Source organism: Mus caroli, unplaced genomic scaffold (assembly GCF_978045245.1).
Source record: "Mus caroli unplaced genomic scaffold, Mus_caroli_1 scaffold_2, whole genome shotgun sequence".
Lineage (NCBI taxonomy): Eukaryota > Metazoa > Chordata > Mammalia > Rodentia > Muridae > Mus > Mus caroli.
In genome coordinates this window covers 43,122,676-43,147,476 of record NW_028227257.1, presented here as the reverse complement: position 1 = coordinate 43,147,476, position 24,801 = coordinate 43,122,676, and the positions used below count along the sequence as shown (strand labels likewise).

General features: G+C 39.0%; 1 protein-coding gene across 2 annotated transcripts in view; it reads left to right on the top strand.

Moving 5' to 3' along the window:
• Snap25 (synaptosome associated protein 25) overlaps positions 1–24,279 on the top strand; it is a 71,155-nt gene extending 46,876 nt beyond the window's left edge. The window contains exons 4-8 of one of the 2 annotated variants that reach the window (XM_021155437.3): positions 5,385–5,433; positions 11,494–11,611; positions 15,657–15,782; positions 19,147–19,291; positions 22,939–24,279. In XM_021155437.3, the coding sequence (XP_021011096.1) occupies positions 5,385–5,433; positions 11,494–11,611; positions 15,657–15,782; positions 19,147–19,291; positions 22,939–23,007 (507 nt within the window). In that variant the 3' untranslated portion in view covers positions 23,008–24,279. Of the gene's footprint in view, positions 1–5,384; positions 5,434–11,493; positions 11,612–11,819; positions 11,938–15,656; positions 15,783–19,146; positions 19,292–22,938 lie in introns of both variants that reach the window. The other variant, XM_021155436.3, reaches the window with a different exon arrangement.
• The last annotated feature ends 522 nt before the right edge of the window (positions 24,280–24,801 follow it).

Genomic DNA, 24,801 nt, shown 5'->3' with positions numbered 1-24,801 from the left:
TGGCTTCTATTAACATAAACTAGCTCCCTGTGTTGGCATGTTCATTCCCAGCTCCTACTGATTTTACTGAAGCCATGCCCCTCTTGCTTCCAATGCTAACAAAGCCTATCAGAAATCCAGAAACTTCTGGAAATGTCATTAAGTTGTCAGCTAATTATCAAGAGGTATTCACTGCCGTTCATCTCAGGATACCTCTAGAGTCTAAGAGTATGGAGAAACCCACCATTTCCAAGCTACTGCTCCCAATAGTCACAAAAAAAGGGTCCTTGGAAGCATACAGAACAGTGCTTAACTTGTGGAAGAATTACCTACATAAAATGTTCATTTGTAATAATTTTGTTGCAACAAATTCCACCTATCTAAAATTCTGTTCTGAGTCCAGCTACTTTTATAACTTTACAAAAATATGTATTTATGCAGGCATATCATCTTTTGAAATTGTTGTATTTAGTGTTGGACACTAAAATTTATGAAGAAATAGGAAAAAATCTTTAACAAAGAGAAAAATCCAGACCAATTAAGTAAACATAAAAGTTCTTTTATATTACCGACTCTGAATTGCACATCCATTTGTAAAGCATTTGTAATGCATGGCTTAATGAATCCCAAACTATTTTTAAATGGGTAAAATAGGGCAGAAAGCAATAATGGAATGAAAAGAGCATTCGCAATAAAACCTACTCATTCCAATTTGGTAGAACAGCAGTCAACCAGGAAGAATAAATGGATTAATTGAACTTGCCCATTGGGAGAGATGGAGTAAGAAAAGAATGGGTTGGACTATATTTATCGTAACATAATAAAACAAGCCTAATGGTTTTTATTCAGCAAGATGCCACTTTAGCCACAGTTTGAATGTGACTGCTTATCAATGTATAAATTCATGTGTGATTATCTTTTCTAGAGATCTTGGGCTTTCTCTGGCAGAATGATTAAATGAGCGTATTCACCCACCCCATGATTCTGTGAATTGCTTATGCAATGACATGAAAGGGAAGGGGAAAAAAAGATAAATTGTACAAAGGCTTAGAGAAAAAGTAGCTGCCTCTTACACCATGGCAGCCAGTGCTGTCTTCCTTTATTGCTGAAGCTGCAGTGTTTCGCCTAAGGGTGTAATGTGACTAAAGGTGAATGACCACAGGAAGAGTGGGGAGATGTAATGATGCCTTCTCTGGGAGGAAAAGTTTGTTATTTCAAAAGTGACAAATTGAGCTTACACTGTAGCACAAATTGGCCCCCACATAGTGGGGTCTCAGCAGCATAGAAGAGCAGTTTTCTATTCTAAATGAAGAGAAATATCTCTCTTGCCCTGTTCTTGGGACACTGTACATGCAAAAATGTGTAAATGCCAAAAAAAGGAGGCAAGTAGCCTCAATTCAAGAATATTGGCCATTGGTCTTAATGTGTTATTTTCCAACATGTTGCAGGAAACAACAAAAGGAGCCAGAACTTGAAACATTCTTACATGAGCTCTGAGATTAGATGGGAGCTCACTACTTAACTGTTGTATTATTATACACAATTACTTTATTGTATGCTGCAGTATTATTATCAAAATATACTTCATAACTTACAACCAGAGCCTCCACATTTTTGTGTACATGCCTGCATGTATGATGTACATTTTCACTTGTTTGTGTACATGCCTGCATGTATGATGTACATTTATCAAGATGTCTCCGATTTGCTCAGTTGTACAATGTTGAAACATTGCCTAGACTGTGAGCAATGGCTAAAATGCATCAGAATGCACCCCTTTTAGCTGGCCCTCTGTGCTTCACAGTCTTGGGTACATGGACCCTTCTCTCTCGTATGTCTTCTTAAAATGAAAGTAATGTCAGCCTATCTTGCAAAAATATCTCTTCTCTAATTTATTCTAAGAATAAAAGTCCCATTGATTGAAGTAGGACACTCAAATGATGTTTTTGTTTCTTGTAAATTGTTACTCCATCAAGCATGAAGTTGCATCTTAGAACAAGGGATGAAAGGGATGGCTTCAATCTCATACATCTAATAAATAAGAAGAGGCTGTTAGACATTTCATGCTTAGAAACTTTTGAGCAAGGCATTATTAGAGTAGACTGGTTTGCTCTTTCTCTTGGGTCATTGTATATTTATAGTGAAACATTCCTTATGTCTAGGGATTGGCTATTCAGATGATGTTCTGATTTTCAATCCAAAAGGAAATTCTCTTAAAAGAAAATCAGTATTAAATATTCATCAAGGGCAGAAATCATTTGGAAAATATGAGCTTTGAAATACCAGGATCTTACACACAACCCCAAAGTCCATTGGTGCTACATAATATGAATTGAACTGAATTTTTATTGAACTCAGTTTCAAAGTCAGAAAAGGTACTAGAATTGAGAAGTCTCCCTAAGGCAAATAGTCCACTTCCCATGGAAGCACAACTTCACACTATCACTAATAAACTCTAGAGTGTGACAGCAGTGGAGATTGGGGGTGGCGGGAGGGCTGGCTTTTACAGAAGTCACCATCAGTGTTTCAAGGATGATGTAAAACTCAGAGGTCAGTGGAAAAGTTTCAGAAAATCCAAGTATCAGAGACTGGTACAGAGATTAGAGATTTGGTGGCGTTCAGTTCACATCCTGGAGTTGGACACTTACTTTTGAGAGGTACATTTTAACAAATATTTATGTAATACTGAACACTGGAGATAGGAGAGAAAATACAAATTGATTCATTGCAGGGAAACCAACATGTAAATATATGTTCAAATTCAAGGTCATACGTGCCTTGGGAGCATAAAAGAAAGAATTAAATTTAATTAAAGAATTAAATCTCAAAATAGAATCATTAAAATGTCCTCCAGGAGAAAATACTTGAAAACAAAAAGGTTAACTCTGGTGATGCTATATGCAGAAATGAAATCGGCATACCAACATCTTAGGCCATGAAACTTGAGCCAGAAAAGTCCATGCTGCTTTAGGTAGGCAGATTTGAAGGCACCGCACAGCCTTCCTGAAATAGTTATGGAAACACTAATATTTCATGAATGTCTTACATCATTTTTCTTTCTATACCAGCTTCTCTTTCAAAGCTCTTTGGCAATAAAAAAGAAAATCATTTAACAGATACAGTTGTAGAAAGAATTCCATAAAATCAAGTTAGTAGGGTTTTGTTTTGTTTTGTTTTGTTTTGTTTTGTTTTGTTTTGTTTTGTTTTGTTTTTAAACAGATGTGAAGTCCTTCAGAGTTCAAGAGAGTGCAGGGTGTCCAGGCATTAGGACAGATGTCTTGGAATGTGATGAAAGCATTCCAAAAGGATATCAGTAAAAATTCTATAAACACTGGCTTGGTTCATTGGCCAAATAATTAAATTCATCAATACACTTTAAAAATAAAAATGAAAAATGAAATTGTACAAAAGAAAGAAATGAACAGAAATATTTCTAGCTCAGTTTAGACAGGCTGTCTCCCATACCAAACACAAACACAAAGAATTGAGTTCAGGTAAAACTAGAGTCACTCCTCTCATTCTCAAGCTCACATACAACTCTTCAAGGAACTGGAGAGACTTATATTCTTCTCCCTTTGAAGTGTTTTCCCTATCCCTGCCTCGCCATCTTCTAGATATTCTAAAAACCACCCAGTTATTGGATGAAGCCACCTGCAAAATAATGGAACCAAATTTAAGTTCATACCCTTATTGAGAATCTACCATATGCTTAGAGCCATCATTATCACCATCATAACCAAATATATGTTAGTTTATTTAACACTTACAGCCACATTTTACTACTGCTTTGATATTCTGTCTTTAACCCAAAGGATGTTGGGACGTTCAGTGGTTAAGTTCCTTGCTTCAGACACATAGCAGGAAATGGTAAACACAATATTCATGAGCAGGATGCAATTTACACTCATTTACTGAACCCAACATGTTATTTCCACCAGCTAACCTTACAGCACAACCCAAGTTTCTTGACTCTGAGGCCAACACATTCTGCTTATGTTATCCCAACTGGGACAGTGTCAAACACTCTTGCTTCTTCCAACTAATTCAATGAGTCATTCTAGTGTTGGGACATGCAGCATCTAATTGGAAAAATTGGAAAATTATGTTTGTATGGCATGAAACAAATCAGTGATACTCATTGTATCTCATAGAATGCTATGACATATAAATAGACTGAGAACTGGGCTATCAAAAGTCACCAGCTTTTCTCCATCCATCTTCTGTCCCCAGAAGAGTGGTACAGGATCTCTGGGGAGAAAATGGTCTCTAAGATGTTTCTGCAGTCATATCCATATGCCTAAATAAGCTTTTTGTTACACTGTCTCTTAAGCAATGGCTATCAAATTCAGAAAGGGGCAAAGGATCATTAAATTGCAGACTAAAATAGAGGGATATCCACTTAGAATGTAATTAAAGAAAGACTTCAAGATATCTTTTGTAGTTTTATCTCTAATATTGGTGTGTGTCACCGGTAGTATACAATAGAGCAGGTTAGATTCCCAGAACCCTGTCTCAAAAAAAACAAAACAAAACAAAAAACAAACAAACAAAAAAACAAAAAAAAAAAAAGACATGGAAACTTTCAAATCAAGTAAGACAGTATCTTCACTTCTACCACCACTGACTCCCCTGCTTGCCTCTTAAGAACCTAGGTAGTCTTGGTTTATGTGGATAAAATGAAGTGAGATGAGGAGTGTTTCTAAAGATTGATGTACCAAACAAACAAACAAACAAACAAACAAAAAACTGCAGCGATCATGGAGAGAACTGATTTTTCTCACACTGAATCATCGTACAGAACTGTGGATTTCAAAGCAAAGTATGTTCTGATCTTACTCCATCTACCAAATGTCGAAGAGCTTCTCTCCACAGAGTCAGTTTCCTTTAGAGCTGTACCTCTCAGCCTCTTGCCTTCTGTGATGAACCTAACTAAGTACCAGGACTCCAACATCCTTATTTATCTCCTATGAGGCATCCCTGCCCTGGCTATTAAATGGGCACTTTTGGGTCAAACTTGCCAGGGAAAAAAAAATCAGTCTAGAAAATTGTGAAAATGTTGCTTTCTGTGTAATGAAAACTGTAGTGTTTTTATTGTGTAGGTATAAAGATTGTATGGTATTAAGTACATGCATTCCAATGCACAGTTATTGTATTGAAGGACCCAGGCCCACCCTATGAAGGATGTGCTTCATGCCTCCTCGTGAGTCCCCTGAGAGTCACTGATAAAGTCACCCTTGACCCAGTTCCCCCTGGTCCCTACCCAGCTCCTGAATCCTCTTCCCTTTTGTCTCCCTTTGGTTCTTCTCCATGTTCCATTTCTAGGGATAATTGTCTCCTCACTGATGTCTCTTTCTCTTTTCTCTCTCTAACTCCTTTTCACCTTTGCTACCATTGTTGGGATGTAGAGTAAAGATGCTGGCATCAGGACTTTGGTTATGTTGGATGAGCAAGGCGGTAAGTTGAGATTTCTTCAGTAAGAACAATTCTTCATCTGAATTAATTTGCAGCTCTTAAGTTTTTTGTGCACCCACAGATGGGCAGTCTGCATGTGTTACGTGTATATATGAACGTAAGAGTTCTAGAAAGCTCAGTTGCTAATTTTCTTTCTTTTCTGAAAATATTGAGTGTGGAGATGTCAGGGCCTTCTTCATGACTGAATTAATGATACTGCAATCTCTGCAGTGTACGTTTATAACAGGTTTTAAAAGCAAAATCTATGTGTATTTCTTAAAAGACAATATTTTAGACAGGACTGAGAATTTTACATATTCTTCTTATCACCTTAGTCTCCCAATGAATTTGGTTTCCTTCCAATTAATATCAAGGTTATGGGATATAGTATGTGAGAATATGCACTGCTCCTGACCATCTGGGAGTTTGGGTCCTCAAGTCATTACAGAGATTTCTTAAATAACTAAAATTAAAAATTATTTTTATGTGGGGTCTGGAAAGTAGACATTTTAACCAATCAGAATATTTGAGCTATTTTAAAAGCATTTTTGGAAAAGTTAGGAACAAAACAAAAACAAAAACTCAAAACTTGGAGAACCTTAGTATATCATTTCTACACACTAAGGTGGAAATTAGAACAACAATATTATAGATTTCTTTGACTCAAAATATCTACTGATTTGATGATAATGTACATAATTCTAGCCACAAATTCTTCTCCTGTTTTCATTTTGAATTCTTATAAAAACTAGATACTTGAACATTTTCATACTTTGTAGAAACACTAGTAAAAAAAATAGGGTTATAATTTTTCTCCAGTGGGAAATATAAGAATGTAAAACTCATTCCAGCAAAGACACAATAAACTCCAAGCAAAAATTTCAAATTGAGAGGAAAATTGCCATGCTGATAACTTGGCATAAAACACTTTTCCTAAAACAGAGAGAACCTACGCATATCATCAAAGGAAAAAAAAACTAATAGAAAAATGAGCAGGAGATATAAAGCTTTGAAACTTGCAAACGGGTGTGTAAAATATTGTCTCTACCATTAGTGATAATGGCATGCCAGTCTTAGCAAGTTGATTTCTTCAGTAAGATACAAATTTTAAAAATTGACAATAACCAGTGCTATAGTGTATTGAAGAAAACAAACTCTTAATTTTCACATTGGTGCCTTGGGCTAATACACATGTCATAAGGAACAATTTAATAACTATATCTTCAATTTTGAAGTGTTCCTATACCAAAACATTCAAGTCCTAGAATTTTTGCACTAAAGATAAACATTTACAATTATATAAAAATGAATGTGCTTTAATTGTAGCTGCATAAGACTAGAAATTATCTAAATACTTGTCTGTGGAGATATCAAGCAAATCAGCTATGATATGGCCATGAAGAGCTGTTCTTCCATCAACTTAGTGCATAAGAAAGTGTTTAATGGTTTCTGGAGAGTTGAGATTGGAGTAAGAAGAGAAGAGAGAAGGCCATAGCACTGGAGGTGTTCTGAGACACAAATGAAAAGTATTAGAGAGTTATTGGGAAATGCCAGTATTTGATTTATGTAGATAGTAAAAGCCTATGATTGCTAGGTATGACCGAAGACCCTTCAGACTGTGATATAGGACTGACACCTAGAAAAGGAGCAGGAGAGGAAAGGAGTATAGAGTGGAAGGCGTCCCAGATAGGAGGTCTCAGCTAGGTTAATGGAGAGCCCAGGAGCTAAGATTTCTAACTCCAAGTACAGAACAAAAGCCCATGTTGGGCAGAAGTGCCACAGACCTAGCAAAGCAGCCCTGCTGTGCCCAGATATTGACTCGTAGCATCTTGAAAAAGCATGACCTTCAGTATGAATGCCATACAATTCACAAATGCAAAACTACTCCCACTTTGCCGACAGAGGTACAATGTGCTGGAATCCCCCCATACATGTGCAAAAATTCATAATTTTAAACAGCATGATTCCCCAAAACATCTATATATTGTTATCTAAGAAACAAGGAACAGACCCCCTCCCCCCCCACACACACACAGAGGACACTGAGTTTTCAGCTGAAACATTCTGGATTCCCCCAATAAGCATATTTCCCATGAGAGCTAGCATTATTGCAGATGTGTAATGAACAGCTCATACTGACAAAAAACCAAACCCCTCTGATTGTAAATATCCAAAAACGAGTGATCTGGGACTTCTCTGAGGGGCTACCCATTCCATTTTTACTAAGAACTTAAGACCTTTGCAAGTAACAGATGCATATGTCCCTGCCTCTAAAAGCATTTGATTCTATTTGTGCAATGTTTACTTGTTTAGATCGCAACTGCTTTTTGATTGCTCTTCAGTTTATGCTGTATTTATTTTGTCTCTGCCTGACATCCAAAGTATTAACTATTTGTACCTCGCAGCTGCTCGAGGAACCACAAGCAACGACCATCCTCCTAGAGAACCATTGTATCTACTGTGGAGGCAGGCCAGAGCTCCTCAGGTTGTCCAACTGAACAGTTGTACTGAGATGTTCCTTATAGGATTCTTGTTTTATACCCAGGTATCAGGAGACAACAAGGAGCCCCAGACAATTCTGGAGACATACAGGGCCCTGGGACTATTGTTCCCCTAAGAGTATTATCTCCCAGGAAAGCCCCCTAAAGGCTTCTGTGTTAAAATGAATAACCTAACCTTTAACCTCTGTTTTTCTCTTATGTCTCTTATTTCTTTTCTTGGCGGTTTTTTGTTTTGTTTTTTGTTTTTTGGATTTTTTTTTTTTTTTTTTTTTTTGGTTTGTTGTCTTGATGACCCAGTCCAGACTCTCTGAGAACTTACATGTAACGAGCTCTAAATTAAATAGTAAAAATCTCTGACCACTGCTGGCAGAGAAAAAAAAAAAGACAAAAATCAAGACCTATTTACCTTAAAGTTAATGACACTATGAAGCAGCGCTTTAGAAAATACCCTACCCCTTTGCTAACATCCACTGACCAACTTCAGGTAGGAATGGCTCAGCCACTGTGGATATGTGGCTGTGTCGCTTTGTTTGAATAAATTTCACTGTGTTCTCCAATACTAAGCAAAGTGGAAACCATATAGGCAGTATCTTTTAAGTGAATATTTGTATGAAGGCTTGCATACTAGGTAAAACAACACTTAACTGTGTTTTACTTTAGGACCAGGCTGAGTATTCTAAGAGCCTTAATATAAGATCCTTTACTTAGATGATATTGGTAGAAAAGATGTCCAAATAAGTCCCCAAACAAGCTATTGCTGGATAATCAATTACTCGAATATCTGGGGGGAGGGGGGAGGGGGGAGGTTTCAATTTCTGCTAACAGCATGGACTGTTATCTAACAGAAGACTAGAAGACTCTCCTGAACCATAACCCGCCCCCTAACGTACTCTTCTCAACCTCTAAGAACAAATGCACAAGCTTAGGGAGAGAAGACATAGTAACACCATGCAGTATGCTCTGAGACCCTCCCAGATGCAGCTATTCATGGAAATAAAATAAAGACATTGGATGCTCTTATGAACTTTCTGCAAAGTGCTTCACAGCAATTATTCCAAGGCTATCTAATCTTAATTTGTCAATTATGCCCACAAACTCAACTCAACTCAGCACAGTAAAATTAATATCATTGTTAAAAAATCTGGATAAAATAGTTCTATGCTGGGTTTGTTTGTTTGTTTGTTTTAAGGGGGTGTTTTTTGTTTTCTATTTTTTATCAAATTCAGCATCAGACTTTTCTCTTTCAGTCATATGTGTGCCAACAAATCTGGAAATCCATTATACAATGCAGCTTTCAGGAGACTATGGATGTGTTCAGTTTTGTTTCTCTATTATCTAACTCACAGGTCCAACAACACTTAAGGGTCCATTCCCATATATGCATTACCTCCTAGTCTCTAGAAGCACCAGAGATAAGACTTCTGAAATCTTGTCAGAGAGTCATTATTTTTGCAAAAACAAAGAGCTGTTCATTGTTTTCTAATTTATGAGAAGTGCATCAGGAAGTGCAAACATCTGAAGACTCATCCCTTCACAATCACAATGGGGCATTGCAGCCATTATGTGTTGTGCCCTGCCATGAATTTGCCCTTTGAGCCCAGGGACTTGTTAAATCCATTCTAACACAGCACTGTTTGAGTTCTCAGCACCTGTTTGCCTTGAACTAGCATCCTTATTTATATCTGTATGCAAGATGACACATTGATGAAGGCAAGAACCGTGTTAGCCAAGACATGTAGGAGGCCAAGAAAATTGTAAAAGGTTTAGGGAAACACTGCATCCTTTCTCTTATACCCTAATCCTCTTACACAGGGGTTAAGTTTGATTCACAAACTGATTTAATGTGTTCCTAAAAGGAAACTAGCTCAAACAAGCAAACAAGTAAACAAAAGCAAACAGTTGAGCGTGGCATGATTGTGCTTACAATCCAGTACTTAGGATGCTAGATTCTGTACAGGGGAAAATCCTGTGTCAAAATGCAAACATACCAACTAGGAAGGGAAGAAGGCAAGGAGAAAGGAATGTTCTCTCAAAAGTGAGAAAGCAGGACAGGAGAGAAGTCTCCTTGTATACAAAGATATTCAGATCATACCTGACTGCATTGCTGTGCCCTATGAGCTGGATAAACTCTGGAGTGTTTCCATGGACTTCTGAAAAGCATAGCAGAAGCAGCAGAGACATAGTCAGGGACAAGGTCTTCTTTAGTCTCACGAAAGAGAGAGAAAAAAATAATCTCTAATCCCAATTCATGTTATCCATGCTTTGGGTCACTAGTGAGCCTCCTTTAGGTTTTATGGTAACAATTCCCATAGCACACATGAATGTGGAATGGGTTTCAGACGACTGTTTATGCCTATAGACTAGAAATGTGCTGATCAGTTTTATCCTAAGAATGCCTGTACTTCTAGAGGCACAATTGTCAAAGCATGCATGAAAATATAGACCAAAAGAGGAGTTGAGTTATAACTGGAAATTATCATTAGATAGCCAAGACATTACATTGCACTTCTCCTTTAATGGTCTTTTTTTTTTTAAAAAAAGACAAATCCCCTTCCATTAAACTTGCAGTTTCCCCAACTTGGTTTATGTAACCTGGCAACCTAGAACTGATGAATTTATATTAGTATCAAGCTGTATTTCAGATACACTGAGGTCAGCTTTCCTTGTAGCAATGGACCAATGCCATTCTAGGTGTCAAATCATTGCCCCTCTTTCAAAAAGACACTCATTTTCCCTGTTCTCTGACTAGGTTTGTAGTGAGCAGGTCCCCATTGTAGACCCTGGGGAACCACGGCAGAAGAATAACATGTCTTCCCTAGCTTTTGTAACAAGTCACTCATAAGCTGAAAAAATGAACAGAAATATTTTGGTGCCTACAGTATTGTTGTGCTGATGTTATTTTCTCTTTCCAGCTTCTATGAATTAGATAAAGAAAACAAAAACAGACCACCTTTGTCTGTATAGCCACTGCTTAGGGAAGAGCAGGAACTCATGGCTATGGTTACTCCTGCTTACTGTTCTCTTGTTGCCCCAAAGACAACAGTGCATTCTATTTTCTCCTTTTATCTGGTTGGAGATACTTAAAAACCAAAAGACAATGATATTTTGAAATTGAAGCAGATATTCTGTCTAGACACATTGAATGGGAACCCCTTAAATATAAATTAACACCTGGTTTTTCTTTCTCTTGGGTTTCACTGGTATCTGAATCAATACGCTGTGCTGTTTCCTGGGATGTGCAAAATCAAACAGAACTTCTGATCCCATCTCATCCCGTCTGAACTGCAAACTATTTTGAGCATCGTTCTTGTTCATTTCCTTCCACCCATGTCTACTTAGGGAAGCAGCAGCCGTCTACAGCAATGCATCCTCCTGGACAATGCATTGTAATCTCAATCTCTCTCTCTCTCTCTCTCTCTCTCTCTCTCTCTCTCTCTCTCTCTCTCTCTCTCTCTCTTTCTCTCTCTCTCTCTCTAATTCTGTTTCACATAGTCATTTCTCATGTTCTGTTGGAAACCCAAAAAAAATTCATTCCACACTATCATCCCTTTGTCCTAACCAGAACAACTCGATCGTGTCGAAGAAGGCATGAACCATATCAACCAAGACATGAAGGAGGCCGAGAAAAATTTAAAAGATTTAGGCAAATGCTGTGGCCTTTTCATATGTCCTTGTAACAAGTAGGTACTGGGTACCAGCTCTAATCTGTGGCGTCCAGTTTTCTTCCTTTCTTTCTTTTTCTTTCTTCCTTCCTTCCTTTCTTTTTTTCTTTTTTTTTTTGTTTTTCTTTTTTAATGTCAAAGTGAATGTCTGAAGTTTTGTCTTTTTTTTCTTTGTCCTTTTCCATCTGCTTCATTCTGTGGGGATAAAATACTTGTGTTTAATCAGAACAACTGGAACGCATTGAGGAAGGGATGGACCAAATCAATAAGGACATGAAAGAAGCAGAAAAGAATTTGACGGACCTAGGAAAATTCTGCGGGCTTTGTGTGTGTCCCTGTAACAAGTAGGTGCTGCCTGCCTGCCTGAAGCTTTGGTTTTCCCAAGGCTCATCTCCAAGCCTTGACTAGCTCATTCCTGCAGGCTCATAGGCAGGATGAGCATGTGGCATGCAGAACAGATCAATACCGTCTCCAATGCATTCATCTCATAGCATAGATAATATTAGTGAGAGTTAACTGTTGATGCATTAAAAATCAGGCATACTCCAGTGAAAGCCTCACTGTCAGCAATTTTTATTGATTAACGTTTCAACATTTTCCAGTAAGTGTACTGTGAGACAGTGGCACTCAGGGCATGTTATTTTCCTCGATCTCAAGAACAAAATTGGAGATTTAGAAAATATTTTGGGTAAGTGTCGGGGATTTGAAACACATGTATCAAGGTTTGATTTTTTTCAGAAGTAAAAAATCTTGAGCTAATTTAACCCAAGTAAGCCTCTGCAAGTCAGAGAGTATGGCAGATATCCTCTTGCCTGCCTACTATCTCCTGCATTTGACCATGAGATGCTACAGCCTCACCCAATGCAGGCATCCTCTTTAGTCAGAGATGCTAGTGTCTGTCTCCAATTTGACTCAGGCCCTCCAACTCTTCCTCTTGGAAGATCTGCCCGTACACTGGCTGAAATGTTGAAATGTGTAGATTTTGCATGCACGACATCACAAAACATTTTAACTGTTCTCAAGGTTCGCAACGCTTTTTTCGGAATGTAGCAGAAATGTGACATGTGGTTATAAAATTTTGCAACAGAAAGAACCCAAAATGCGGGGGTTCTAGAAGATAGTCTCATTTGGCTAGCAGTAGGGGGGAAATGCATGAGTGGATTGCCCAACATGCATTTGGAAAATTAAAGTTACCTGATCTCCCTCACCCCTCCCCCTTTCCCTCTTACAAAGAAACCTTTTACCCAAAAGCTCTCCTGATCCTAGCTTTTAGACTAGAAATTGATGTGATTTTTTTAGCAGATTATATGACCATTCGCACCCTTTAAACTTTGAGGCTGATTTGAAATATCCCACTTCCTGTTTAGGAGGGGGAGGGGCTCATCTTACCAATAAACAAAAAGCATGCTTAAAAAAAAATGTTGTGAAGTAAAGCCTGACTAACTGGAATCTAGCTAGCTGGAACCCACATCTGCCTCCTCTCTGTTTTTAGCCAAAGGGGGTGGGTTAGGCTAACAGGAAGCAGTCAGCTCAGATTTGAAATGCTTTGTTGCCTAGGACATTTCAGTGTCTCAGATAGTCTTTATTCTATTCTATAATCTCTACATAAGAATAAATAAGTAAATAAGTGATAACTTAGAGTTAAATTTAAAAGGTCATCAGACACATCATCATTATAAGCTGTTACTGTGAAAAGATTTGATGGTGCCCATCCCTAAAGACTTCTGAGCTGAAAGATGTTTACCAATGACCTTTAAAGCAAATTTTCCCCCAGAACCTCCTAATCACTGCCAAAGGTATAGAAATCTCCAAAATATTTTATTGTCAAACATTCCAGTTAGTCAAGATTTGACAATATGCCCTCTTTAGAGCCAATTTACCCCACATTTGGAGTGAATTCTACCAGATACTTCCCCTTAATCCTTCATCAATTGTGTGAGAAGAAAGGGTGGAGGTAGGGCTCTTTGAGGTGGATCATCGGGTTCTGAAGAAACATGACCCCATAAATCCATATATAAGTGGTCCCTAATTCCTTCATTCGAAAGAGACCCTAATTGAGCTTCAAAGCTTGAGTGAAGTGTCCCCTAATGTGTGTAAACAATGCTTTTAAAAACCATGTGTCACAACGCAGTGGCTGGTGGTGCCCTGGACTCTCTGGGGGCTTTGCCCTGTCTCGGCATGTTTCAAAGGACTATGATAGCTGTTCGGCCGTGATGTGAGTCTGTGCAGCGTTGTGGGTGCAGTGGTTTGCCTTCTCTTTGGAAACGCATATTTCCCTTCCCTTTGACTTTGCCAAAGATGGAATGCCAGACATTTTACATAGCAGAAAACATCACAAAGTCCAAACAAACAGCTTCTTGGAACCAAAAAGAGAGGGAATGGGGAGGAGGGATGAAGAGGCAAACCCTTAACTATGAAAACTTGTTTGATGACCTTGTACTATTTATTGAATGGGCCCATGGCCCTTTGTTACAGTAAGCTGTGACTTCTCAAAGGGCTAATAGTAAATTGTGGAAGCTGCTGAAATTCCATTGGTGCATTTCCCAGTTTGTCACCATGGTTTCGTGGTCCTCAGTCTGCAAGTATTAAAGCCAGTTTAAGAGATGGCTTTGACACCCAGAAAAAGTGGGGGAAAGGAGTATATAGTCTTGTTGTCTTGGAATAAAAACTGCGAAATGGGACCGAAGGATGTATGTTGTTCTTGGACTCAATAGCATGTGGTTTCTACTATGCAAAGAACCTAGAAACATCTTTGATTGCCTTAAATTACAACACACCCACCAAAATATGCTCTATATGTTTCTATTGGGCACAACAGGTATGCCTGGATTTTAAGTTTTGTTCCAAGGCAGGTCAGTGAAATGTAGCCCATGGAGACCACACTAGTTCCAAACCACTCTCCCTTGTGATAACCCAGAATAGTTTAACGTAGGAATCTGTTTGCACACTACCCTGCCCTTTGGCCCAACCAAGAAGCTACTGAACTGCGTTTCAAATCCTCACGAAGGCTATTACTGTCCTGCTAGTGCCTATTTCGAGAATGGTCAACTTCTGGAGTAGTTTGGCTTAAATGAGAATGCTTCACTTTCTACTCATGCCTGTAGCTGGTGCATGAAGAAGACACAGGGTGGGGTGGGGTGGGGTTCCTCTTTGGTGCTAGATGGCTTGTTCTCTCTTCTATTTTCCTGCATTCATTTCACAATGCTTCTTTTACTTTTTGTCTCTGTGGACAAAGGTTTGTACATCAACCCTGGATGTATGGTGACTGTTTGGAAGTACCGATATATTATCAATTTCAAACCACTCTAGAAGCAACCCAAAGACCATCACCCTTGGCCAACCACCAATCCTTTGTGTCTTTCATGAAACATTGAAATGTAGTACACACATGCATTGAGGGAAAGATATTAAGCAAAGATCACTACATGATGGTGTGTTTAAAAGTCAAGTATGTTTTTCTTCATGACTCCGTGTTACTGTGGTGTGATGTACACCCTCGACTTGGCAGTGTTGTCTTGTGTCTGTCTGCCAGTATGTTTTTCTGTGTTTTGTGTCTCAAAATATAATCATGTCACTGAAATAGAACTGAATGTTCACCAGCTATCTTAAGCCTCATCTTAAATCCAATTAAAGCACAAAACAAAACAAAGATTAGTCTTGACCATTGAAATTGGCTCAATTAGCTGGGCGGTGGTGGCACACGCCTTTAGCCCCAGCACTTGGGAGGCAGAGGCAGGCAGATTTCTGAGTTCAAGGCCAGCCTGGTCTACAAAGTGAGTGCCAGGACAGCCAGGGCTACACAGAGAAACCCTGTCTCAAAAAACCAAAAAAATAAAAAAAGAAAAAGAAAGAAAGAAATTGGCTTAATTAATAATAAAATGCTGAATAGCTGAGGTGTGGTGGTGGCCAACTGTTTGGGTCCAGATTATGATATATCGGTATTCTCTAATGCCTCAACTTAAAACTCATTTGCTTGGTTCGGTTCTTCGCTTAAAGAAGTGATCATTTCTGTGAGCTTGCTCCTCCACCCTGGGCTTTGTCACTCACCCAATTTTTTGCATAGGCTTAAATCCAGTGATGCTTACAAAAAAGCCTGGGGCAATAATCAGGATGGAGTAGTGGCCAGCCAGCCTGCCCGTGTGGTGGATGAACGGGAGCAGATGGCCATCAGTGGTGGCTTCATCCGCAGGTGAGTTTTTTGCAGTACTCTGTTGATGGATAACCAGCACTGAACTATTTTCTTTTCTTTTATTTTACTTGCAAGGAATTTTTGGGCTCCCTCATTGGGCTATGAGTGGATTATGATAGCTTGTCATTCATTATCTTGTCTGGTCTTTGGCTGGGCTATCAGTAGAGATACTTCAATCCACCTGCATGAGGTCTTCCAGCAAAGAGCTCAGGTTTCTTCATGGTAATGATAGTGTGCCAAGCAGGCAAAATCCAAGACATGATTTCCTTCTGAACTATGGCATGGGCACGGTTCGCCATGGTGTCTCTAGGCAAAGCAAATCCCATGACCACATCCAGAATCAGAGTTGGTATGGAACGACACCACTTGACATGAGTTTATTTTAGCAGAGGCCTGGTAAACAGCAAGGGTAATGTAGCATTTATAGTCTAGTAGTAGCAGAAAGCTGTTTCCACTCCTTCCTCAGGAGATAGGTCAAGAACAAAAGGGTTTTATGGTAGGGAAATAGAGTCATAGCTAGAGTTAGCTAGAACGAGAAAGGGAAGCAAATGCCCTAAACCCTGCTTTCATGACCTCCAGTCTCTCTCAGGCCACTATTGAAAGCCCACTGGAAGTCAGAGCTAACAAGGAGCCAGTAGTACAGTAATAAAGGTCAGCTTCTCAGGGCACAGAGCAGGGGAAGTCAAGGACCTGATTTAGAGTAGGAAAAGGAGGAAAAAGTGGAATACACATTAACCACTTCTTTTGAGATCTAGAAGCATAAATGAATAAATAAATACCTATTTTAAAAGCTCAAATTATATGTCAGCCAATATCTTGGCCCGAGGAAACCACTAAGCAGAAAAACAGCCAAATATTTTCTATGACAAAGGAAAGATTAAAGTTATTATATTTTGGGGCATGCTCCCCCCAATTCATTCTATACAACCACCAGTTTGTTTTAACCAGAACAGCTTAATTTTGTCAAAGAAAATGTAAGCCTTATCAATTAAAACTCTTTAGACTATTACATATCAACTAACAGTTCTCAACCTGTGGGTTATAACTGGTTTAGCAAACCTCTGTCTCCAGAAATAATTACAGTACAATTGAAAACAGTAGCAAAATTGTACTTATGATGTAGCAACAAAAATAATTTTCTATTACATGAGAATCTGTATTAAAGGATTACAGCATGAAGCAGGATGAGAATCAACGATATACACTGTTATACCAGAACTCAGCATAGGTGAAATATTTGTCTTCCTAATTATTTACATGTAAGTTATTGTAGTTGTTGGCCAATCAATTATGCTGGTATTCAAATGTGAGTCATAAGGCATAGGGTCTAGATATGCCTTACAAATGACAATTCTAATTTTGCCTCCATCTGCTTCCAAGGAAACTCAATTAATAATTTGTAAGCCAGTGGTTGTAAAAGTATGGACTATGGGAGATACAAAGAAAGAGAGAGAGAGAGAGAGAGAGAGAGGGAGGGGGAGGGGGAGGGGGAGGGGGAGGGAGGGAGGGAGGAAGGAAGGAAGGAAGGAAGGAAGGAAGGAAGGAAGGAAGGAAGGAAGGAAGGAAGGAAGGAAGGAAGGAAGGAAGGGGGAAGCAGGGAAAAATGCAAGAAGTAATGACAGAGGGACACGTGCCAATACTTAATCCACAGCAATTCAATTCAAATATCTTGACAACTGACACAAGCATCTAGGATTTGTAAAGCTCTGGTGTTCCACTGTGCTTTAGGGATGGAAATAGTTGTGGTACAGAAACTTGTTCATGGTTGACGATCACTCAAATGAAATGTAAATGATAGGAGGTTTTCTCTTAATCTTTAAATTTGCTCTGTCTTAGGCTGATATATATGTTAGTGGAGCCAGGCATAGTGGCATAGGACTCTAACCCCAGCACTTAGAAGGTCTGAGTGCTCAAAGTCAGCTTGGGCTATATATGGAGACAAGGTTGCAAGCAAAACAAAACAAACAATAGACAAAAGTTATAATATGCCAGTGTACTTTGGGAGTTGCCATGGGAAAAGGAGTTTAAACCTTCCGTTTTTAGCTCATTACTGTAACTAGTAAGAAAATCCTGTAATAAGTGCTTTCTATTTGCAGTAAGATGCCTGCTGTTTGCAATAGAGTGCCTTCTTAGCCTTCAAGTTGGCCTTTGGAAATGTGGTAAAGTGCTTTGTGAGCCAGCTCCTGCCTTCCCATTCCTACCCATACAACTGAAACCAACAGATTCACATTTTTATGCTCCAAAAGCACCTGTTTCAATGCCCCTACCAAACCTGTGACATCGACATGTGTGTATAAGAATCACTAGGAAAAAGCAGTTCCTTTAAATCTCTTAGGAGTTCTCAAAATCAAGTTTATAACTGCTGTCTACATTGCCAAAGATCCCAAGGTGGGAGAGCAATGAGCACTGAGATTTGCTACCTGACTTTCTTCACTCATCCTCAAGTTGAATCTTGGAAATCTATATTTCAGAAAAGCAAAGCAAAACAAAACAAAAATAAACCATAGTTTCTATATAATTTTGCCTCCATCCTCTGCCCTAGAGTTCTTCAGAATAGATGATTTTATCTTCCCCAAAATAAATTAGGGTATGAGATGGCTGAGGAATGTCTCAGCAATAAAACACTTGCTGCTCAGGGGAGTTCATATGCCCAAAAGCCACGTTAATGCCAGATGTGATAGTGTACACCTATCATTCTAGTGTACCTGTGGTGACATGGGAAGTGGGAAGGATAAGCCCATTCATGACATGTGTGGTGATGAGCAAGACACCCTGGTAGACGTGATAGAGAGCAATGACTTATACCTAGCTGCTCTCTGACCTTCACATGGGTCAGATGCCAGGACTCACACACACATACACACACACACACACACACACACACACACACAAATATACATTAAAATAAGTAAAATAATAACTAAGAAGAAGAAATTACATAATTTTAGAAATCATAAAAGTAAATACATCAGTGTGTTTAATATGAACTATAAATTCAAAGCGGGTGCAGAAGTGCATATTTGTAATACTAACACTGGGAAAGATGAGAAGGGTGAATCAAGAGTTCAGCCAGCCTTGGCTTTATAGCCAAACCCTATTGGAGAAAGATACAGCGAGAGAACTCAAAGCTCCCAAATACAGTATTTGTATTAGTACACAAGTATTCTACCTTTAAACTACACTTTGAGCTCAAAACATCAGTTTTAAAATTTCACTTGAAACTGACAGATGTTGTTAAGACATGTTGGCATATTGAATAAGAATTAGGACTATTACTAGTTGTGTGTATGCTTCTCACAAGCTCTACCCCTTGGTAACAACTTTCTTCTCGCTCTGTCTTCCAAAATTGCTCTTTGGCTCCCAGGGTAACAAATGATGCCCGGGAAAATGAGATGGATGAGAACCTGGAGCAGGTGAGCGGCATCATCGGAAACCTCCGCCATATGGCTCTAGACATGGGCAATGAGATTGACACCCAGAATCGCCAGATCGACAGGATCATGGAGAAGGTGAGTCTACAGTTCTCAGGTGCTGACTACTGATTGCCACTACATCCAGGCAATCAGTAGTTGCTGGATATTTTGCCCTTCATATTTCAAAACAAAAAGCATGAGACTCAGCAGCAGAACTGGAGTGAAGATTAGAATGCAGTTTGGGTTTCGTTGGATTGTGGGTGCTGGGTATTGAGCACAGTACCATGGGTATGCTAGAAGAGTATTCCACCAATGAGTAACACTCTTACCCCAGGCCATACGATTGAATATAGTTGATATTTCTCTATCTCTCCCATGCCAGGCATGTGCTAGGCACTTAGAACACATGAAAATGAGACAGATCATATTCTCGCTGCCAAGGAATTTGTATCAGGACACCAGAAACCATGAAACAATTCACCATACAAATCAAACACTAATTCTTTCCTTGCATTCTCATCCCTAATCACATGAATATTAATTATAATCTTTTTACCTGTCCAAATGCCAAGAGGAGAGATGTGTGCATCAAGAGTTTAACAATGATTTTATGTGAATATATGTCTGGCACTCTTGTGCTATGTGCTTGTTCTCTGTGAGACCCTGAAGTTCTTAATCTGAGATTTTGGAGTCTCTTTTTATCTTTTCCATTGCCAAGAATAGAGTGGGTTCTTTTTTATGTCTTTTGAATTACAAAGCTAAGTAATAGTTTCTGGATCCCCAAGCATTCTTCAGTGCTGTGAAGGGATAAAGAGACAGGATTTTGTCACATATGGTCCAGATAAACAATATATGACCACATAATATTTTGCCTGATTGGTATTGAACTACACATATGTCAGAGCTGGCTAGAAAAATGCTTGTGTTTTGCTTAAGTTTGCAAGTTACAACATGCTTGTCATGGGTAAGCAGCTTTTGCTATCATAAAGCTCTTAATGCTGTGTGAGCCAATGGATTTTAGAACCATGTTGAAAGGTTCAAAAAGTGTTGGAACCAATTCAGCCTGACCTAAGCCATTATAGCTCCAAAGGAAAAATGAACAGAGAAATAATTTCTCCACTGTTTTCGAGAAAGGAAAAAATCTGAGAAAACAGGAAGTGCTTGTTTTCTATCACTGAACCAAATTGATTCAGAAGCAAGCAGATAACTCAGCAAAGCCAAGCAGGGTTCCATAGAAGAGAATTTCTTTTTACTAACATAAGGGGTCAAAATGTTGAGTAACTGTCTTGGAAAAAGAATTTTTTATCCTCCTGTAATGACAGCAGATGCCACGTTCTAATACCTATGCCAGGGTAATTCTCTAGAACAGTGAGAACTTTCTGTATTTAGCTGTTCATCTACCAATAAAGGTGTACACGGGATAAAAGTTTAAGGAAAGGCCAGACAAGTTGATGGGAAGCAGCTGCTCTGGCTTGCTTGAACCCTAGACTGCTGAGTCACCGAGATAGAGCTAAAGGGTATAATTGCCTTACAATAATTAGTATATCTTGGCTGATATTTGAAATAGAATCCCACACACAAAGTCACAATGTGGACACCATTTAAACAGCCCATTTGAGTCTAGCTGAGCATGTTACTGAGCCACAGTATTCCCTCTTTCTCAAGGAAGTCCTTGTCTTTGAGAACTGTATCAGAAGTCTCAGTATGTATAAGGTTGAGTTAAAACCGCACAGTAGGCAAAGCAAAGAGAATTTTCTTCTCTCCTGGTCCCACTATGATCTTCTCTCGTCATCATTTGGGTTGATAGAGAATTCTGGGAAGTTCAAAACAGAGTTTTGATATAGTCTTGTGGATTTTTAAGTCATTGCTTTGTGGTTTGCTTATGTGTGTTTATATGTACAATCTATCAAAGTTACAAGCACATTGTTCTTCTAGAATACTTGAAATTAGAAGTAAGTTTCCATCCCAAGCTTCATACACACTGGTGCTAATGAATCCATGAAGATATTCAAACTTCAAAGTAAAGTTTGGTGGAAGAAAATGTGTTGAGATCCAGAGATGTGGTCCTCAAGGTCTTCCACCAGTGGGGCGGGGGGGGGGGGGTCACTGAGCTTGAGAAATAAGACCACAGCTTAGAAACGGGATTTGTAGTTCACCAGCTCTATGAACTGGAAGATTGGGGAACATTTTAACTCTGGATGTGCTTGTGTATGACCTAGACACAGTAGTAGATGTCTGATGTGGGCCAGTGCAGCACCTGCCTGAAGCTAAGGGCTCAATGTACTCAGTATCCCCTTCTAACAAAGTCTGGGCTCCCTGATGGACACAGCCTTTCCACAAAGGCACCTTAGGAAGCACATCTCAGAAATGTCAGCAATCTTAGGACTCTCTAAAATCAAGCAGGAATCTGAGGATGGGGTATCCTCCATTTAAAAACAAAATCCTCGAGGATTAACCAGGAAAACAAGATGGACACTGACAGACGCCTTTTCCAAAGGACATGCCTTAGGGGAGATTCTGTCAGGTTTTGTTTTGTTTTGCTTTTGTTTTCTATTTCTTTTATATACCACATAAAAAGTATGTGGTACTTTTGTGCCATGTAATATGAGTCTGGAATTTGAATGTGATTCAGAGAACTTGAGAGAAAGGAGCAAGCATCCATTGAACAAAGGCATTTCAGCTCCACCCTGTCCTTTGAGAATATCCCAAGAATAGCCTCTGCTCTACTTACCCAAGCTGCCTTGCAAAGGCCAGGCAGTGCATTCATAAGCAAGACAGTCTCCATTTGCCTTCGGACCTGACGTTTGTTTTAAAATGGATTATTTTCTTATTTAAGTTTCTCTGAGCTCAGTCTAGAAATGGCACAGTTCAGTCTATAGGAGCATGTCAGATTGGTCTGAGCTAAGTCATTTTCCTTTTCAACAAAGTAGGATTATTTATGACACAGTTTATAGGTACAGAAGAAGGATCTGGGAACCAAATAAAATTGGAGGAATTATCCATTTTTCAAATGAGGAGCCTGGAGGGTCAAAAAATATGTGTCTATAGTTCTGAATAATCAGGACAAATCAATGTTCTTTTTTTATGTACATACTCATTTTGAAGCCAACTCTTGATTAACCAAACAGATGGCAGAGAACCATAGCCAGATAATTCAGTTGTGAATAATCCAGAAATATGTTCAACTTTCAAGATCTTGGTTTGAACATAAATGAGTCCAGTGTGCTAGGAATTTATAAATTCAAATTGAACATAGAAAACCCTACCCAGATGAGATTGGAAAGTGGGAAAGTAGGCACATAGCCTATGGTCAGTCAGTGATAGTAGATCATTCCCTCGACCACCTGGTGGCTTTCTTCTCTGCCCAGGCTGTAGAGTTACAGGTGGGAGCATTGTTTGTACAGCACTTGTAACAGGAAAAAGCAACAGCCTGTACTTGCTGCCTTACCTTTCTCCACGGCGATGGGAACAGTTTATTTCCTAGGGCTTAACAGTTTAGCCTTTGAGCATCTTCCCAGCATAAAAAGATAAACTATAGAACACTGTCCTCAAACAGCAGATGCTATCCAGTGAGGAAAACCACTGAAACCTCAAGTCAAGTTCCTGTGACCTTGTCCATGGTCCTGGGGGTGGGGGAGTGATAATTCTGAATGAGTTATTTCACAAAAGAGCTTGAGTGGATCCCGGGGATGAATAGGACCTTAAGGAGTCATCTAAGACCTCTCTTCTCTCCTCTTTTCTAGGCTGATTCCAACAAAACCAGAATTGATGAAGCCAACCAACGTGCAACAAAGATGCTGGGAAGTGGTTAAATTTGCCCTTCTGCTGTGCTCTCCTCCAAATGTTGTTGGACCAGAGAGCTCCTTCATGCTTCTCTCATGGTATTACCTAGTAGGTCTTGCACATACACACACACACACACACACATACACACCACACACACACACAGAGTCAGTCACCCCCATTGTAAATGTCCTGTGTGGTCTGTCAGCTTCCCAATGATACCATGTGTTTTTTGTTTTTCTCTGGCTCTCTTTCTTTCCAAAGGCTGTACATAGTGGTCATCTGGTGGCTCTAATTCCTAACTTAAGATGTCTTGGGTCTCATTTTTTTCTTTTCTCAGTGGCGTTTGCTGAATGACAACAATTTAGGAATGCTCAATGTGCTGTTGATTTTCTCAATACACAGTATTGTTCTTGTAAAACTGTGACATTCCACAGAGCTACTGCCACAATCCTTTCTTAGGGTGTCAGGCTCTGAATCTCTCCAAATGTGCTGTCTTTGGTTCCTCATGGCTATTCTTTGTCTTTATGATTTCATAATTAGACAATGTGAAATTACATAACAGGCATTGCACTAAAAGTGATGTGATTTATGCATTTATGCATGAGAACTAAATAGACTTTTAGATTCCTACTTAAACAAAAAACTTTCCATGACAGTAGCATACTGACAAGAAAACACACACAACAGCAAGAATAACAAAGCAACAACTACGCATGCTCAGTATTGGGACACTGTCAAGATTAAGTCATACCAGCAGAACCTGCAGCTGTGTCACCTTCTTCCTGTCAACCTACAGACTTACTGATCATAATCATCCCGTTTTCTTTATTCACACACACACACACACACACACACACACACACACACACACAATGGATTTAACACACCATTAATCATTTCTAGCAAAATATGTGTTTGGCTGAAACTATGTGAAATGGATGTAATATAGGGTTTGTCGAATGCTTTTGAAAGCTATGTTTTGGAGACAATACTCTTGCTATGTGGAAAACGTGAAGATCTTCTACGTCTGGCTCTTGTTAATCACCATCTCCCTGTGGTTTGTCATCAGTACAATTCTCTGTTGCTTAATCTAGAGCTATGCATACCAAATTGCTGAGATGTTTAGTAGCTGATAAAGAAACCTTTAAAAAATTATATAAATGAATGAAATATAGATAAACTGTGAGATAAATATCATTACAGCATGTATATTAAATCCCTCCTGTCTCCTCTGTTGGTTTGTGAAGTGATTTGACATTTTGTAGCTAGTTTAAAATTATTAAAAATTATAGATCCCAGCCACCGACTTCCGTCTGATGTTATATTCACACCAGAAAACACAGTCTGCAAACTCTGTTCAGTTGTTCCTAAGTTGTATACACTGGGTAGAAAAGCAGATGTTCCATTTCAACACAATTCCAGTAACAATGGACACTTTGGCTTGGTTCTAGAAATACCTGTGTATGAATTTAGTGTTAACTGTGGGACACATAGTTTTCTAGCATGCAGAGAAAAAAATACAAAGGGGGGTGGGATCTGAAGTACTCTAGTCTTGGCCCTGTAAACTTAGGTATTCCAAGCATTGGTAACTATTGTTTCCTTCCCCAGCATTGCCATAAACCAAAGTTCAGCCCTTCAATACTATAACACTACTACCCACACTTGTCTTAATTCACCCATTTACCTAAAAGTGTAAAGTAATTGTAGAACACTTACATAGCAGGCACAAAGCCCTGGGTTTTGTTATGGTCCCAGTGGAAGGCATTTAATTTTGCAAGGTAATCATTATATACATTCACAGTGGTGTAGAATCTGGTCTT